General features: G+C 39.8%; 1 protein-coding gene across 1 annotated transcript in view; it reads left to right on the top strand.

The window, feature by feature from the left end:
* LOC124594445 (dynein regulatory complex protein 1) overlaps nucleotides 1–17,219 on the top strand; it is a 326,671-nt gene extending 309,452 nt beyond the window's left edge. The window contains exons 24-25 of the mRNA XM_047132821.1: nucleotides 5,913–6,001; nucleotides 17,059–17,219. Coding sequence (XP_046988777.1) covers nucleotides 5,913–6,001; nucleotides 17,059–17,151 — 182 coding nt within the window. The 3' untranslated portion in view covers nucleotides 17,152–17,219. The remainder of the gene's footprint in view (nucleotides 1–5,912; nucleotides 6,002–17,058) is intronic.
* The last annotated feature ends 817 nt before the right edge of the window (nucleotides 17,220–18,036 follow it).

The raw sequence follows: 18,036 nt of genomic DNA, 5'->3' as shown, positions 1-18,036 counted from the left end.
ATTGATGGTTGGTGACGCAAGAAACTTCAAATGCTCACACTGTCTTGATTACTTCTTCAAGAGAGAGAGCTTGAAATTACAATTCCCTTTGACGAACTTCCATATCAGGGGTTGCCACATAGGTCAGGAGTCCACTACAGGCAGGAGTCTGCTACACAGGTAGCAAGGGCTATGTGGCATGGGCTGGGCAGCTATTTAGGTTAGAGGATCTTGGGGAAATACAAAAGGGGCTTCAGTCACAAAGGGTGCAGATCGAACACAGGGGCCATCAATGTAACAGTCGTAAATTGTCGTAGCTGTGTAGGGAAAGTACCAGAGCTCCAAGCACTAGTTGAAAGCACTGATGCTCGAATCATTATAGCCACTGAAAGCTGGCTAAAGCCATAGATAAATTCAGCCAAAGTTTTTGCAAAGAACACAATGGTATTCTGAAAGGATAGGCTAAACACAGTTGGCGGTGGCATGTTTGTTGCTGTGAGAAGTAGTTTATCTTGAAGCAAAATTGAAGCTGATAGTTCCTGTTACTTAGTATGGGCATAGGTCATTCTTGGCAACCAGAATAAAATAATAATTGGATCCTTTTATCGACTTCCCAACTCAGATGATACAATTGCTGAAGGGTTCAAAGAAAACTTGAGTTTAATATCAAACACACACCCAACTCATACAATTATAGTTGATGGTGACTTTGATGTTGGTGAAAATCAATGTTTAATTCCATAGATACACATAAAACATCATCCAAAATTGTGCTAAACACATTCTCTGAAAATTATTTTGAGCAGTTAGTTCATGAGCCCAGACAAAGAGCTAACAGTTGTGAAAATACACTTGATCCCTTAGCAACAAATAATAATGAGTCAATAATGAGCATCAAAACAGATACATGGATTAATGAACACATAGTTGTTGTAGCAAGATTGAATATTGTAGCCCCCAAATCCTCCAAAAATAAGCAAGAGCCCCACACTTAGCAATCATATACAACTGCTTGCTTGACAAAAGTTCCATACCCAAAGACTGGAAAGTTGCACAGGTCATCCAATATTCAAGAAAGGTAATAGGAGTTATTCACTAAATTATAGGTCCATATCATTAATGTTGATATGCAGCAGGATTTTGGAACTTACACTATGTCATCAAAAGTATCCACACACCTGGCTGAAAATGACACAAATTCGTGGCACCCTCCATTAATAATGCTGGAATTCAATATGATGTTGGCCCACACTTAGCCTTGATGACAGCTTCCACTCTTGCAGGCATACATTCAGTCAGGTGCTGTAAGGTTTCTTGGGGAATGGGAGATCATTCTTCATGGAGTGCTGCACTGACGAGAGATACCGATGTTGGTCAGTGAGGCCCAGCATGAAGTCGGCATTCCAAACATCCCAAAGGTGTTCTATAGGATTCACGTCAGTACTCTGTGCAGGCCAGTCCTGTAGGCTTTTGTGCTGTATGTGTACCTTCACACATCCACTTCACTATCACTTTGGATACAGTGGACCTAGAGATACTCAGGAGTGTGGAAATGTCACGTACAGACATATGGCACAAGTGAGACCCAATCACCTGACCACGTTCGAAGTCCATGAGTTCCACGGAGCACACCATTCTGCTCCTTCACGATGTCTAATGACTACTGAGGTCACTGATATGGAGTACCTGGCAGTAGGTGACAGCACAATGCACTTAATATGAAAAAAATATGTTTTTGGGTTTTTTTGGGGGACATCTGGATACTTTTGATCACAAAGTGTATGTTGTGTTTGACCATTATGAATTACCTATTGACACACAGTCAACATGGATTTAGAAAACATCATTCTTGAGAATCACAACTAGCTCTTTACACACACAAAGTGGTGAGTGCTATTGTCAAGGGATTTCAAATTGATTGAGTATTTCTAGATTTCCAAAAGGCTTTTGACATTGTACCACACAAGCAGCTTGTAGTGAAATTGTGTGCTTATGGAATATCATCTCAGTTATGTGACCTGATTTGTGATTTCCTGTCAGAGAGATCACAGTTCATAGTAATTGACAGAAAGGCATCGAGTAAAACAGAAGTGATTTCTGGCATTCCCTGAGATAGTGTTATAGATCCTTTGCTGTTCCTTGTCTATATAAATGATTTAGGAGACAGTCTGAGCAGCTGTCTTAGGTTGTTTGCAGATAATGCTGTAATTTATCACCTAGTAAATACATCAGAAGATCAAAACAAATTGCAAAATGTTTTAGAAAAGATATCTGAACGTTCAGAACTTGGCAATTGACCCTACGCAATGAAAAGTGTGAGGCCATCCACATGAATGCTAAAAGAAATCTGCTAAACATTAATTACACAATAAATCAGTCTAATCTAAAGGCCATAAATTCAACTAAATACCTAGGAATTACAATTATGAACAATTTAAATTTGAAAGAAAATACAGAAAATGTTGTGGGGAAGGCAAACCAAAGACTGTATTTTATTGGCAGAACACTTAGACGTTGCAACAAATCTACTAAAGAGACTGCCTATACTATCCTTGTCCATCCTCTTTTGGAGTACTGCTGTGTGGTCTGGGATCTTTATCAGATCAACGAAGTACATCGAGAAAGTTTAATGAATAGCAGCACGTTTTGTATTATCACGAAATTGGGGAGAAACTGTCATAGACGTGATACAGGATTTGGGATGGACACCATTAAAACAAAGGCTATTTTGTTGCGGCATAATCTTCTCACAAAATTTCAGTCACCAACTTTCTCCTCTAAATGCGAAAATATTTTGTGGATACCAACCTACGTAGGGAGAAACGATCATCATAATAAAATAAGAGAAATCAGAGCTCACACTGAAACATACAGGCGTTTGTTTTTTCTGTACTCTATTGAAGAGTGGAATAAAAGAGAATTATTGTGAAATTGGTTCAATGAACCTCTGCCAAGCATTTAAGTGTGATTTGCAGAGTATCTGTGTAGATGTAAACATAGGTAACATCTCTGACCATAATATCATCATTTATTCCTAATATTTAGCAGTAAGAAAACGACACCAGTGACTTAACTCATGTAATTTCACTGCCAAAGTGTGACAGGATTGATGGGGTCACCTTCTGCACTGATAAAACTTCACTCTCACAGAAATCATGTGAGCATGCATGTGAATAAGAATTCACCAAACAACACATTTTGTCAAATGACAAGAGACACAGGATCCTGAAGAGGGGCTGACATCCCTAACAAATTATATATTTGCAGGGAGCTCCATGACAAAAAAAGATCTTTATTAGAGTTGGCAGGCTTCATGCCTGTGAATTGTTGCTGTAGGCATTTTTCATATGATTGTAGCTTTTTTGTAAGCAGGGAATGGAGGTGGGTAGCCTAGCAAAGTTTCATGCCTTTTTAACACACCTATCGACACCCTGTACAGCATGGGCATGTGTTCCTGTTGCTGCATTTCCAAGCACTGCTGGTTTTCCACTTGCTGCTGTAATAATCTCTGCAGAATGACCTGCAAGTGTACACTGGTTGACATTGCCACACTTTTGAATCAAACACATGAAGAATGGGTCTTATTCATCACCATTTATGTAGTAACACACACAATTGAGAAAGCCACAACCACTGTAATGCCAACACCAAAAACGTGTTCAATGTATTGTCCTTGTAGATAGCTGTGTTGGTACCAGTTTGACATACAATGATGTATGAGCAGAGTCATGTTAGCTACAGAATAAGCCATTACAGAATGAGAAAGAAGCTGGTCCACTAATGACGTGTGATGTTTCCTTCTGGTGGCTTTGGGCAGCAGCCACACACACTGCTCCTCATGTACTGCTCTCAGCACTGTCTAAAAATGGCACCTTCTGGCAGCTGAAGTTAGCTACAGTGAGCCAGCATGGGGTGATTGAATAACACATGAGGGGTTGGAACCTCACATCCTACTGAACATTGATGAACAGTGTGGTGTTGGTGGGATGGGGTAACCACGGGTTATCACAATTTTTGTATAATGTGTTGTAATAAAATATCAGGAAATATCAACTCAGTAACTGAAATCCTATCAAGTAATAAAACTGTAAAGCAGGATGTGCCACAGGGCTCAGTATTGGGACCCCTACTTTTCCTCCTGCATATTAATGACTTGAGCCTGAATGTAGATGCACACAAAACAATATTTACTGATGACACAACTGTACTCCTCAAAGGGAAGAATACAGAGGCTGTGCAAAAAGCTGTGAACTTGGCCACTGAACAACTCAGCAACTGGGCTAAAATCAACAGATTAACTATCAGCACCAAAAAGACAGCTTCCATAAACTTTCAAACTACACAAAAAGCCTCCTGTCACTGAAAATAACCAGCCAATAGATACCGACACTGTTTTCAAATTCCTTGCTCTGTGGGTTCAAGATAACCTGAAATGGAATACACATACAGGAAAAGTAAATGCCAGAATTAGTACTGGCTGTTATGCATTGAGTGTACTGAAATCATGTGCTAGCCTGAAAGCATTAACCAGCGTGTACTACACTTACATACAAGCCCAACCTAAAATATGATGTGATATTCTGGGGAAATTCTCCAACTGCCCTGAGCACGTTCAAAATCCAGAAGAGAGCAATGAGGATTATTGCTAGGAGCAAACCCAGAGACTCCTGCAAACCCATCTTCAGAAAGTTGGAAATCCTTACACTGCCTTGCCTATACATTCTCGAGACTCTAAAATTTTTCAGAAGTCACATAGTGCCAACTGACTCTAGAGTTGTAAAAAATAATGAAATACATAATCTCAACACCAGAAAAAACTCAAATCTGCTTGTTTTTCATACAAACACTCAACTGTGTGAAAAGGGAGCTTTCCACATGGGCCTCCAACTGTTCAACAATCTTCCCACTAGTATGAAGTCCATCGAAGACAACATAAAATTTAGCAAAGCTGTGCAGTCATATTTGTTGTGTCACTGTCTTTACTCTGTAAATGAATACTTAGAACAGTAATCTTGCTATCTGTGTTAAATTGAAAACATTGAGCAATATAATACATTAGGATACTATATGTTAACAATGCTAACTGATATTTTCCGACATCTGCAACACACTGTGAACCATCAGATCATGTGGAATAAATAAATAAATCTTATCTTGCAGATATCTTTTGATGTTGTTTAGTAGCTGATCTCAAGAAGAGAAGGAGATATAGTCTATAAACTTTTTAGAAAACCCTGGCAGCATAGTTCTGGTCAGTAAATGCCACAGATTGTCTCAGTATGGAAACCATCAAGCTGCACCTGCTGTGTTCTGTAACATTACCTGAGTCTTTGACTCTGTGGACAATAAAGTTTTATGAGGGGACTTAAAAAGTGATGGCATTAGTTGTACCCTTCTCTCACTGATGGAGGCTTACCTTTTTTGTAGAAAACAGGGAGTCACATTTACAACTTGCACTATATGAAACAAACCTACTTCTTAATGTAGTGATATAACAGTGAAGAGCCAGGTAAGAATGTTCATGTTCCTGATTTACATAAATAATTTTGCAGTGACTGAAAAACTACTCAAAAACTGTAATATTTGCTAATGAAACAAGCACACTGATCAAGAGTCCAAATTACCCATACTAGACTTAATATAGATGATAGTTGAACAGGCATACAACAGATTCAAAGCAAATCATTTGTATGCATTTGCATATGTATTCATTTCTCAATCACAGACAAGCACTATGTATGACATATTATTTGCCCATGTAATCAGCTTAACAATTTGCTAAGATAACCATCCAGCGATCTTTCAGTATATATAGAGGTGTTTTATTGCTTAACCTAAATTTAGAATCTGTAGCAGCAAGAAACACAATTACCAATATGCTGGCAAAAAGTCATTTTCTTCCCAGTTTCAAAACATCTTTGGTTTATTTTCAGAACGTCATCGACTGAACGTAGAAACTCAGCAACTCCAACACCAGAACACAGAGTTGCGGAGGCTCCTGCGAGGTTACATACTGTCACCGGTTGGTAATGTGCATTATGAAACTTGCAAGTACACCTTAATAATGCATATAATATATCACCAGTGAAGAAACAATACCACATAACTGACTTCCAATTTTTCAGATTTTTTGTCAGTTGCCATACTTGTCTCAGTGAACTTGCTATTACCATGGGAACGATAAATTTCCAGTTGTTTACAATGAAAATATAGCTGAAAGAATATTTTGTAAGAACAAGGTAAAAAAAGTTGTAATTGCTGCATACCAGCAAAATAATAAAAGCTAGTGTAACTGGAGTGTCAGAAGCTCCGTGACAATGTTTGCAGGTGATTCACTGTTGTTTAAAGGGAGGTTTCAGTGCCAGTGTGGGATATCAGAGGTTACGTGTCAATGTTTGCAGGTGATTCACTACTGTTTATAGGGAGGTTTCAACGCCAGAATTCTGTATCAAAGTGCTGGAAATCATACAGAGGATTGAAAATTGGAGCAATGACTGGCTGGTGTCAATCTACATATTCATATTCTACGTTCAACTGAGCAATGATTTTTTTCTTGGCAAAAGTTTGTCTTGTAAAATACTGTTCCATTTCTATCAACCGAATTCTTGCCTCAAGAAGTACTTTCCAACATAGACAGAACCTTAACAAAAATGGCAATGTGCATCAGATGCACACAGAGTCAGATACTCACTATTGTTTCTTCAGTGGTAATATATGAGTTTGTAAAATGTTTATGACCAAAGAGACTTAATTGGAAAGGCTCCTATTCATATTTGTCATTCTTAATCAAAACAGCAACAAATTACTTTTTCTTTATATAAAGTGAGAGAATAATCTTGCCTATCAGCCAGCAACATCACTTTAATAATGTATTTCCGATCAGTCTCTTGTTGAGACTAACGCACAAAAATAATCATACAGCAATAGTGTAACCTGTTAAGCTGTTCCGCAGTTATAAAGTAACTAGAACCTTATGCCTGTGGTGTTGCCTGCACATGAATAAGGCACATATACTCCACGCAACTCCTCCTCCAGGTTCTCTCTGTCAATCTCATCCTCCTATGTCTCTCTTTCCACCACCTTCTTCCATCACCTCTCCATGTATCTCTTCCTTTCCCTCTCTATTTATCTACTCGTCCCTCTCTCTCTCTGCTCATTTCCGCTTTCATCTTCTTTCTGTCTGTCATCTCCTCCTCCCTCCTCATCACTCTGCCCATTTCTTCCCCCTTTTCATCCATTTCCTCTTTCCCCTCCCTCGTCCTCCTCCCCCTATCTCTCTCCTTCTCATCATCCCCCTGTCTGCACATCTCTGCCTCCCCCTCCCTCTGTTCATATCCTCATCCACCTGCTCTACATCCATCTCTTCCTTCCCCTCTCCCCCATCTCCTCCTCCCCCTCTCTCTGCTTACCTCCTCCACCACCCTCTTTCTGTCCATCATCTTCTCCTTCCCTCATCCTCTCTCTTTCTCTCCCTACCCATTTTCTCCTTCCTCCTCTTTCCAGCCATCTCCTTCACACTCCTGTCTCTGTCCATCACCTCCTCCCGCTCTGTCTACCCATATCCCCCTCCATCCTCTCTCTGTCCATCTCCTCCTCTCCCTCTGAGATTATATCCTTCTCCCTCTCTCTCTCTCTCTCTCTCTCTCTTGCCACCTCCCTCCCCCCCCCCCTCTTTCTGACTGTGTCCTTCATCCCCCCCTCTCTGTCCATTTCCTCCACCCCTTGTCTGCTCTGTGTCCATTTCCTTCTCCCCCTCACTATCGCCATCTCCTCTACCACCTCTCTCTGTTCATCTCCTCCTCTCCTCTCTCAGGTCATCTCCTCCACCCCCTCTCCCCTTACATCATCTCCTGCTCCTCTCTGTCCATGTTCTCCTCACCCTATCTCTGTCCACCTCCTCCTCTCTATATTTCTGTCCATCTCCTCCTCCCCTCTCACTCCACCAATTTCCTCCTCCCCCCTCTTTATGGCCATCTCCCCCTCCCCTCTTTCTGTCTGTACACACTCCCCCTCTCTGTACATTACCTCCTCTACCTTTCTGTCCATGTACTCCTCCCCTATCTCTGTTCATCTCTTCCTCCCCTCTCTCTGTTCATCTCCTCCATCCCCTCTCTCCTTACATCACCTCCTACTCCTCTCTGTCCATGTCCTCCTCCCCCTATCATTGTCCAACTCCTCCTCCCCATATCTCTGTCCATCTCTTCCTCCCCTCTCACACTGCCAATCTCCTCCTCCCCCCTCTTTCTGGCTAACTCCTCCTCCCCTCTTTCTGTCTGTACCCACTCCCCCTCTCTGTACTTTACCTCCTTCCCCTCTCTGTACATGCACTCCTCCCTCATCTCTGTACATCTCCTCTTCCCCTCTCACTCTGCCAGTCTTCTCTTCCCCCTCTTTCTTTCTCTGCCTCCCCTCTTTCTGTCTGTATCACCGTATAACTCAAAATTATAAACATTCCACCATAGGTGCACAATACAATGCAAAAGGAAGCTTTCTAGTGAATGATAAATTACCAAAAGTTAATGACTATCAATGTGGGAATTTTGAAGACAGATTTTTTATCAGATTATGTATCAATTTTGTGTTCTGTAATAATTTGGATGGCTTTTTGATTTCTTACACACAATGTGGTTGGTCATTATTGAAGTAAGGCAAGTATTATCCACAATTAAATTTCTTATAAATATATTGTTTTTAAATATATAGACATTGCAAAGATGGATATAAATACAGTTCGTCAGGAACCCTATTTCTCTTTAGTAACTGACAAGAATGTATAAATGGAATGTGTGTGTGTGTGTGTGTGTGTGTGTGTGTGTGTGTGTGTGTGTCCCACATCTCATCATAACCTGAAATCAAGCAAACTTGATACACAAAGTACTTATTGTCTGGAAAAGAGTACTGTGGATGTAAGAACCACATCCAACTTGAGTGGGGTGACATAGGAAATAGACAGAGAGAGGGAGAGGAGGGGGTGGACAGAGAGAGGGTGGAGGAGGAAATAGACAGAGAGGGTAGGGAGAAGGATAGAGAAAGAGAGAAGGGAGGGGAGTAGATGGAGAGAGAGGGGAGGGAAGGAGATGGACAGAGAGAGGGGGAGGAGGAGATGGAAAGAGAGAAGGTGGAGGTGTAGGAGACAGGTGGAAAATGGAGACAGGTAGTGGGCAGCTAGTACAGGAAGAGGGTGTGAGGATACAAGTTTTAAGGAACCATTTGCACTCGAGCACAGACAATATTTAATTTAGTTAACTTAGATTATATGTATCGATTTTTTAAGACAAGAGAATGCAAAATAAAGCAATTAACACCGCTCTCTTGTCACAGCCAGTAGGCATCAACACTCTCATGTCATTCGTTGTCCTAGAAGGACTTAATATTTTGTGCGGCTCCACAGTTAGCCATATTGATATTTATTAGCAGAAAAGAGGCGCAGTATTAATAAGTCGCTCTCATTTGTGAATGATCTGCCATTATGTATCTAGAATTTTACGTAAGTGTAATTTATATTGTAACGTATATGTTAAAATGAATATATGTTTTATTTAATCGTGTGCTTTTCTTTGTTTTAGTAGTTTTAGTCACTCCATTTTCATACTGAAGCTGAGGTCAGATATCAGACTCTGTCTACAAAAAAATACATAATGAGCCCTGGCTACGTTCCGCACATCTTCGGACGTGCGAAGCTCGATAAATTCATGACGTAAAATTTTAATCCCTCAATTACTTATCCAAACTAACAATTATTATTATTACATATTATTATTATATTTTATTGTTATTTTATTTTATATTTTTTATTTGTTACAAAGTGGAAGAGAAAGAGAGTGTGAGGTGGAAGAGGGAGAAGGTGTGAAGAGGCAGGTGAATGAGGGAAAGGCTGTGAGAAGGCAGTTGTATGAGGGACAGGGTGTGAGGAAGAGGCAGGTGGAAGAGGGATAGGCTGTGATAAAACAAGTGGAGGGCAAAGCTCTGTGTAGAAACAGTAATAGTGAAAGTATGCACAGTAGACTCATTGATGTCTAATTCTGGTACCTGTAAGTAATTCTGATTTGTTTCAAATTGCATAATATGAGAATTTGTAACCTTAAATTTTAAGCTGTTTGCTGAATTGATTATAAGCCTGTCCCATTATTCTACTGACTGTATCTCACATGGATGTGTTTGAACTCTTTATCAGAATGCTTATGCCATCAGCAAACATAACAGTTTTTGAAATGTCTTCCCAAATCAATCAATTTGTAGGTCAAAAAACATGTACAGGCTAAGAACTGAGCCCTGCATCATACAGTATTTAATATTTCCCCACTCTAAATTTAACATTATTCCTCTTGTATTATTTGTTAAAGTGACCTTCTGTTTTCTACTGTTAAGACACAACCTATCCAAAAGCAATGCCTTTAATGCCATACCATTTTAGTTCCATTAGTAGAATTTTATGACATACAACCGATTAATAGAAACTTAATCTGTCCCTCCATTACAATAAGCTATCATTATATTGCTTAATGGTATTTGTGATTATACAAGCCAAATGCACACCATTAAAGAAGAAAGAAAGCCTCTATTTTGAAACAAGCTGCTGATTCCTTAGTTGTAGTGAATAGTTGCTGTTTATCGGCAATCACCTGCCTGACATGTACTTGATTACTTTGGTATTTTTCAAAGAAAATAGTCATTTGCATTTGTGACAACAGAAACCTGTTTAAAATACACAAACACTTGTCACACAGCTTCACAGTGACACTGCAGTCTACTTGTGATGTAACTAATAAGAATTAACTTGAATCTAGATGATAAATAATTAGTAGGAGTGTTTAGTGAGGTGCTTTTTAAATTTCTTTTGAGCTGGTCATGATTTCCAATCTGAACCCTGTGCAAGGGGGCCAAGGGTGCAGGTAAATAATTTTTGTGTCTTAAATTGTATTGTGCATATGATGGTTCACTTCACAGTGATTTTTGTCATCAGCAACAAAGATCTTTTGAAAACATACAAGACAGTACTTAAAAAAATAATCAGTGAGGTGAACAAAGTGGCAAAAAGGAATTATATTATAACTGCCAATAACAAAGTAAAACTTGTACAGAAAATAGCAAAACAGCAGACAAGTAAAGCCCACACGTTTTTGTCATGCAGTTAGACAATCATGGATAACAATTATGCGTCGAAGACAAATTGTGTGGACCAGAAATGTGGGCGATAATAGAAGTGGATATAAAAAAACCTAAGGGCATTTGAAGGAAAAACACTGTAACAGATCTACAGCTTAAAAAAGAGCCAGAGGGCTGGAGAGTAAGAAACAACCAAAAATTGCAACAGCTTATACACAGGGAAATATAATGTAAAACTTATTAAATTATATATAAAAACAAAGATGAGGTGACTTACCGAACGAAAGTGCTGGCAGGTCGATAGACACACAAACAAACACAAACATACACACAAAATTCAAGCTTTCGCAACAAACTGTTGCCTCATCAGGAAAGAGGGAAGGAGAGGGGAAGACGAAAGGAAGTGGGTTTTCAGGGAGAGGGTAAGGAGTCATTCCAATTCCGGGAGCGGAAAGACTTACCTTAGGGGGAAAAAAGGACAGGTATACACTCGCACTCACGCACATATCCATCCACACATACAGACACAAGCTGTGTCTGGCTTGTGTCTGTATGTGTGGATGGATATGTGCGTGAGTGCGAGTGTATACCTGTCCTTTTTTCCCCCTAAGGTAAGTCTTTCTGCTCCCGGGATTGGAATGACTCCTTACCCTCTCCCTTAAAACCCACTTCCTTTCGTCTTCCCCTCTCCTTCCCTCTTTCCTGATGAGGCAACAGTTTGTTGCGAAAGCTTGAATTTTGTGTGTATGTTTGTGTTTGTTTGTGTGTCTATCGACCTGCCAGCACTTTCGTTCGGTAAGTCACCTCATCTTTGTTTTTATATATAATTTTTCCCACGTGGAATGTTTCCCTCTATTATATTGAAAACTTATTAAATCTTAGAGAAAACACTGGTTAGATGATATGAAGAGGGTGGCAGACAACAGGAGCAACGGAAAGAAGATTTTGCTCCAAGGAAGGAAGGGCCAACCAGGTGCAAGATGGCTGGCCTTAGCAAGATGGAAGACAAAAGTAGAGAACTGAGACACATGGTCACAGATTGTTGAGGAAGTGAAGGCCCATCATGGTCTCTACTGCTGAAGAAGAGGAATAAGAAGAAGTAGTAGAAGAAGAGAAATTGTATCACTGCAATTTTCAAATTTAAGTGAGCAGTTTGTCAGTGGACTCAAATCAGTAATAACAGTCAAACAGTGGAAAGTCCAGGTTGGAATATCAACTATTATGTAATCTATCCTTTTCAAAATTAGTAATAATGTATTACCAGAGTCCTTAAAAAACAAATTTACTTCTCTCTTTCAAAATCAACTAATGAGAAACACATTTTAACAATAATTACAAATTTAAAGTTTACATATCATACAGGCATTGAAAGCATCTCATATTTCTATAGTAAGAGCTGTGGTAACCTTATTGTTAAACAGCTCTACAATACAGGCAACCATTCGCTGTCAACTGGAGCTTTTTCATGTTGTTTAAAAGCGTAAAACTCAAGCTGCTATTCAGGAAAGGAAAGAAACAAGATGTAGCAAATTACCAGTCTGTTGCACTATTATTTCTTTTCTCGAAAAGGCTAGAAATTTTTTTGAAAGAGTTCGCAGATTTCCTATATAAACTTTCAATCCTTCCCACAGAACAATGTAGTGTCAGAAAAATCTGATCAAGATAATGTCATTTTCAATCTTTTATTTATTTATCAAAAATCAAAGATGATGTGACTTACCAAACGAAAGTGCTGGCAGGTCGAAAGACACACAAACAAACACAAACACACACACAAAATTCAAGCTTTCGCAACAAACTGTTGCCTCATCAGGAAAGAGGGAAGGAGAGGGAAAGACGAAAGGATGTGGGTTTTGAGGGAGAGGGTAAGGAGTCATTCCAATCCCGGGAGCAGAAAGACTTACCTTAGGGGGAAAAAAGGACGGGTATACACTCGCACACACACACATATCCATCCACACATATACAGACACAAGCAGACATATTTGTCTTTAAATGTGTATATGGCATAAGGTTGTTTTTGCATTTAAAAAATGATAATTTCTGACCTGAAATATTTATATCAATGTGTGCACTTATGTGTGTTAACTAAACCTTCGTAAAAATGAACTACAATCTATGACAATGTCCAAGAACTCGTTGTTATATGGACAGCAAACTAACAAATAAACAAAAAGTGCTCCTTGTGGAGCATACAGGGAAGAGGTGGGGAGGTTAAACAGAGGGCGAAAGAGATGTGGGGACAGGTTCAGAGGTAAAGGAGAGAAGTAAAAGGACTGTGGGTGTGTTAGTGGAATAGAGGGCTATCTAGTGCTGTAAAAGGAAAAGGGAAGAGGATAGGTGGGTAAAGGACAATGGCTAACAAATGTTGATACCAGGAAGGTTATGGGAATATAGGATATACTGGAGGGAGAATTCCCACCTGCACAATTCAGAAAAGCTGGTGTTGGTGGAAGGATCCAGATGGCACAGGCTATGAAGCAGTCATTTAAATGAAGAATGTCAGTGTGCTCAGCAGCTGTGTGGTCCAGCTGTTTCTCGGCCACAGTTTGTTGGTGACCATTCATGTGAACAGACAGCTCACTAGTTGTTAAGCCCACATAGAATGCAGCATAGTGGTTCCAGCTTAGCTTGTAGATCACATGACTGGTTTCACAGGTAGCCCTTCCTTTGATGGGTTAGGTGATTCTTGTAGAGTAGGTGGTGGTGGTAGGATGTACAGAACAAGTCTTGCATCGAGGCCTGATATGGGGATATGTCCATTAGGCAAGGGATTGGCAGCAAGGGTTGTGTGGTGATGGACAAAGATATTGTGCAGGTTCTGTGGGTGGTGGAATAACACTGTGGAGGGAGCAGGAATGATAGTGGGTAGGACATGCCTTATTTCAAGACACAGTGAGAAGTAATCAAAACCTGGTGTTGGTGGGAAGGATCCAAATGGCATAGTCTGTGAAGCAGTCATTGAAATGCCAAATGTCATGTTAGACAGTGTGCTCAGTGACTGGATAGTCCACATGTTTCTTGGCCACAGTTTGTCAGTGGTTGTTTTGTCAGTGGCCATTCATGTAGACAAACAGCTTGTTGGTTTTCATGCCCACAAAGAATGCAGCACAGTGGTTGCAGCTTAGCATTTTCTCCGCCACAGTTTTGACTACCTCTTGTTCTGCCCTCAAATGAGGAATGTCCTATCCACTATCCTTCCCACCCCTCCCAAAGCAGTATTTTTCCGCCCACTGGACCTACACAATATCCTTATCCATCCCTGCACAGCCCTTGCTCCCAGCCCCTTGCATCATGGCTCATACCCCTGTAATAGACCTATATGCAAGACCTCTCCCATACATCTTCCCAGTCTGCTCACAAGCATCATTTATCCCATCAAAGGAAGGGCTACCTGTGAAACCAGCCATATGATCTACAAGCTGAGCTGCAACCACTATGCTGCAGTATACGTGGACATGACAACCAACAAGCAGCCTGTCTGCATGAATGATCAGCAACAGACTATGGCCAAGAAACTGCTGGACCACTCAGTTGCTGAGCATGCTGCCCAACATGACCTTCATTTCAATGACTGCTTCACAGCCTTTGCCATCTGTTCCTTCCCACAAACACCAGCTTTTTTTAATTATGCAGGTGAGAATTCCCTCTGCAATATGCCCTATAACTGTCCTAGCCTCAACCTTCATTGGCTAATGAAGGTTGAGGCTTTATCCACCTATCCCCTTCCCTGTTCCCATTGCAGCACTACACAGCCCTCTATAGCACCAATGCAGTCACAGTCTTTTTCCTTCTCTCTTTTTCCTCAGAACCCCTCCCCCCCACCTGCCCTCTATCTAACCTCCTGACTTCACCTATCTGCCCTACCCTCTCTACACCTTGCCCTGTAAGCTCCCACAAGCAGCACTTTACCATCCCCCACCCCTGCACTGCAATCCTTCCCCCTCCCCACCCCTGCCTTCTCCTTATCACCACCACCACCAAGTTTGCTTCTCCCATCATGTGCTACTGCTCGCAGTCTGGTGTTGGCAGTCAGAGACTGTGGTCAAGTATGTATGAGTTGCATTTGTACATATGTGTGTGTGTTTGTGTGTGTGTGTGTGTGTGTGTGTGTGTGTGTGGTCTAATTCTGATGAAAGCCAATTTGGCCAAAAGCTTTGTTTGACAGTTTTTTTGTTGTGCCTATCAGTGACTCAGCATCTCCACTATATGGTGAATAACACCTAACATTTTCATAGCATTGTAAAATATTTGAAGAAATGTTCAGCACAATATTAATCAACCAATACAGTCATGCAATTAAATAATATTTTATTAAATTGTGTCCCTCCACAAGTATCTGTTCAGTTTCGGTGATTTCCAAATAAAATTCTGGTAAGCATAGGAAAATTGATGGCATTCCATGTGCTCTTACAGTTTCCAATATACTATTTATACATAAAAATATACGGATGACCTTGAGTGTCACTTACATAAAATCAAATGACTTAAAATGTACAGAACATGTGTGATACAAACTATTGAAACATCTCTCTATGTTTCACAGCTTTAATGCAATTATTCACTGAAATGTAACACTTGAAACTACGCCAAAAGTTTTGAAATGTCATAGCAGCATATTTTCACCCTTCAGCTATGAGGTTTGTATTCAGAAAATATTAAAAGTTCTGTGCTAGAAATTTGTATACCTACTTTTGATTGTTAAGAAAAATGTGCACACAATATTTACACGAAATACACCAGTTGACATGGACCACTTAGTTTAGTAACGAAAATACTCATTTTTGAAAATACAATTTAATTGGATCAATAAAAAAAATCTAATCACCAAGTGTCAATGGGAGAATACACACACACACACACACACACACACACACAAAAGAGGTTTTACTTTGCAACCTTTTGGGGCCAGTGGTTCCTTCTTCCGGCAGAAGGGCTGAAGGTGAAGGAAGGAGGGTGAAGGAAAAGGACTGGAGAGGTTTAGGAAAAGGGGTAGAGTTCAGAAAAGTCACTAACAGGACAGGATGAGAAGGAAAGACTTTTCTCATCCTGTCTGTTAAGTATCCCTTGACCTGGGGTTCTGGGTGACTACCCCATTTTCTAAACTTCTCCAGTCCTTTTCCTTTACCTCTCTTCCCTCCCCTTCAGCCCGTCTGTTGGAAGAAGGAGCCACTGGCTCCAAAAGCTTACAAAGGAAAACTTTTTTTTTCTTAATGTGTGTGTTCTCTTGCAACTACTTGGTAGGTATATTTTTTTATCTTCCAGTTACATTATTACTTAGATTGTCTTTCATTTCTTGTAACATCAGTTCATTACGTTCTGCATATGTGGAGCATGAACACACTGACAAAATCTCCTCAGGTTATTGCTTTCAGTACACTTTCCGGTGGGCCAAGATTCCAGTATCCCAAGTGCAACATGTTACAAGTGTACTTCCAATTATCCTGTCATAGCACACTAATCTGTCAGGTCTGAAGAGTTTTGATAAGGCATGTTTAAAGTGTAAACATTGGGAGAGGATGTTCACACCAGTTTCAACTCGCTTTTGAGTGCTTTTAAACAACATAATTGGATAGCTGCAGCTTCCTGCACTATCAATAATAGACAGTCAGTTTCCTTTTGTAAATGATGGTGGGATGTATCTTGAAGATTAAATATTTACTCTCGATGGTGTTCATAGTTTAAGCTGGAGAACAGGATTTTCATGATTGTAATGGCTTGTAATATGAAAGGGGAAAATATGAGTCTGGTTAATCTGCTGGGTCATATTCTACTTGAGAACATCTTCAACTATGCTATTACCATCATGGCTCTCAACACCATATAAACTGTTTCCACATGGTGTTTTGTTAAGGTGATGTTTGCTGGAGAAAGTCTTGTTCATATTTAATTTCTACTTGTGTTCTTCACAGCAAGTATGCATATGTCTACAGCATTTAATCAATGCGTAATTATTGTGATTTTAAATTTCAGGGAAATGAAAGGATGACACCCATATCAAAGAAAATTTTGCCTCCAGTGTTCCAGCACATAAAGAAGACTGAAGCAATAAACTTTCAAGAATAAAACAGATGAAACCACGAATACTCTGAATGATTTTATAAAATAATCTCATAAAATACTGTATACTCAACAAGGCAACTTTTGCTTAAATTGTTTGGTAATTGATAGATCTTTATCAATATCTGTACCTAGTTAAAAACAGACAGAGAGAATAAACAGCCCATTGAGAGGCCAGTTCAGTTGTGGTTATAAGAGTACCTCATTCTGATAAACAAATTATATCAGATGTAAGAGAATGAAGTAGTAAACAGGACTAGGAAAGCAGACAGATAAAATAAGGTGACAGTCAAGTCTCATGAGATGGGAGATTATGTACTTGGTGAATACAGGTAATGAAGTTTACTATATCATTGGCAGCAAACTTACTAGTAACTGAACATTAGTTTAAAGCAGACAATGAATAGGCAATATATTAAGCAAAACTATGTGTAAGGTGCAATCACAGCATTTTCTTCAAGTGACATAGAAAAGCTGCAACAAATCATATCACCATAAGTAAATATCGATTCACATCATAAAATGCCAAGAACATTAAAACTAGTAAGTAAATGATTTCCTGCTTTTGTCAGTAAGTAGAGGTGGGGGTAACAAACATTCCTTTAAATACTGCACTAAATAAAGAAAAAATATCAGCATTTTTAGGGACACAATTTTTAAAACATTTTAATTAGTGGAGTGGGACTGTCTGCTCATCCATGATCTGGTAACTATATACATACTCAGCCATCAAACATTTCCAACTAATTCTGTACACATTTTCAGGTATTTACACAGGAACAACAAGTTGAGAAATGTCTCCAACTCCTGCAGACATGTGTCATAGTGAAGCTGATACTCCTGTAAGAACATAAGTGTCTGGGACAGAGAACAGACAACAGTGGTAGTTAG

This window comes from Schistocerca americana, chromosome 2, assembly GCF_021461395.2.
Source record: "Schistocerca americana isolate TAMUIC-IGC-003095 chromosome 2, iqSchAmer2.1, whole genome shotgun sequence".
Lineage (NCBI taxonomy): Eukaryota > Metazoa > Arthropoda > Insecta > Orthoptera > Acrididae > Schistocerca > Schistocerca americana.
This window is presented reverse-complemented; position numbering and strand designations above follow the sequence as displayed.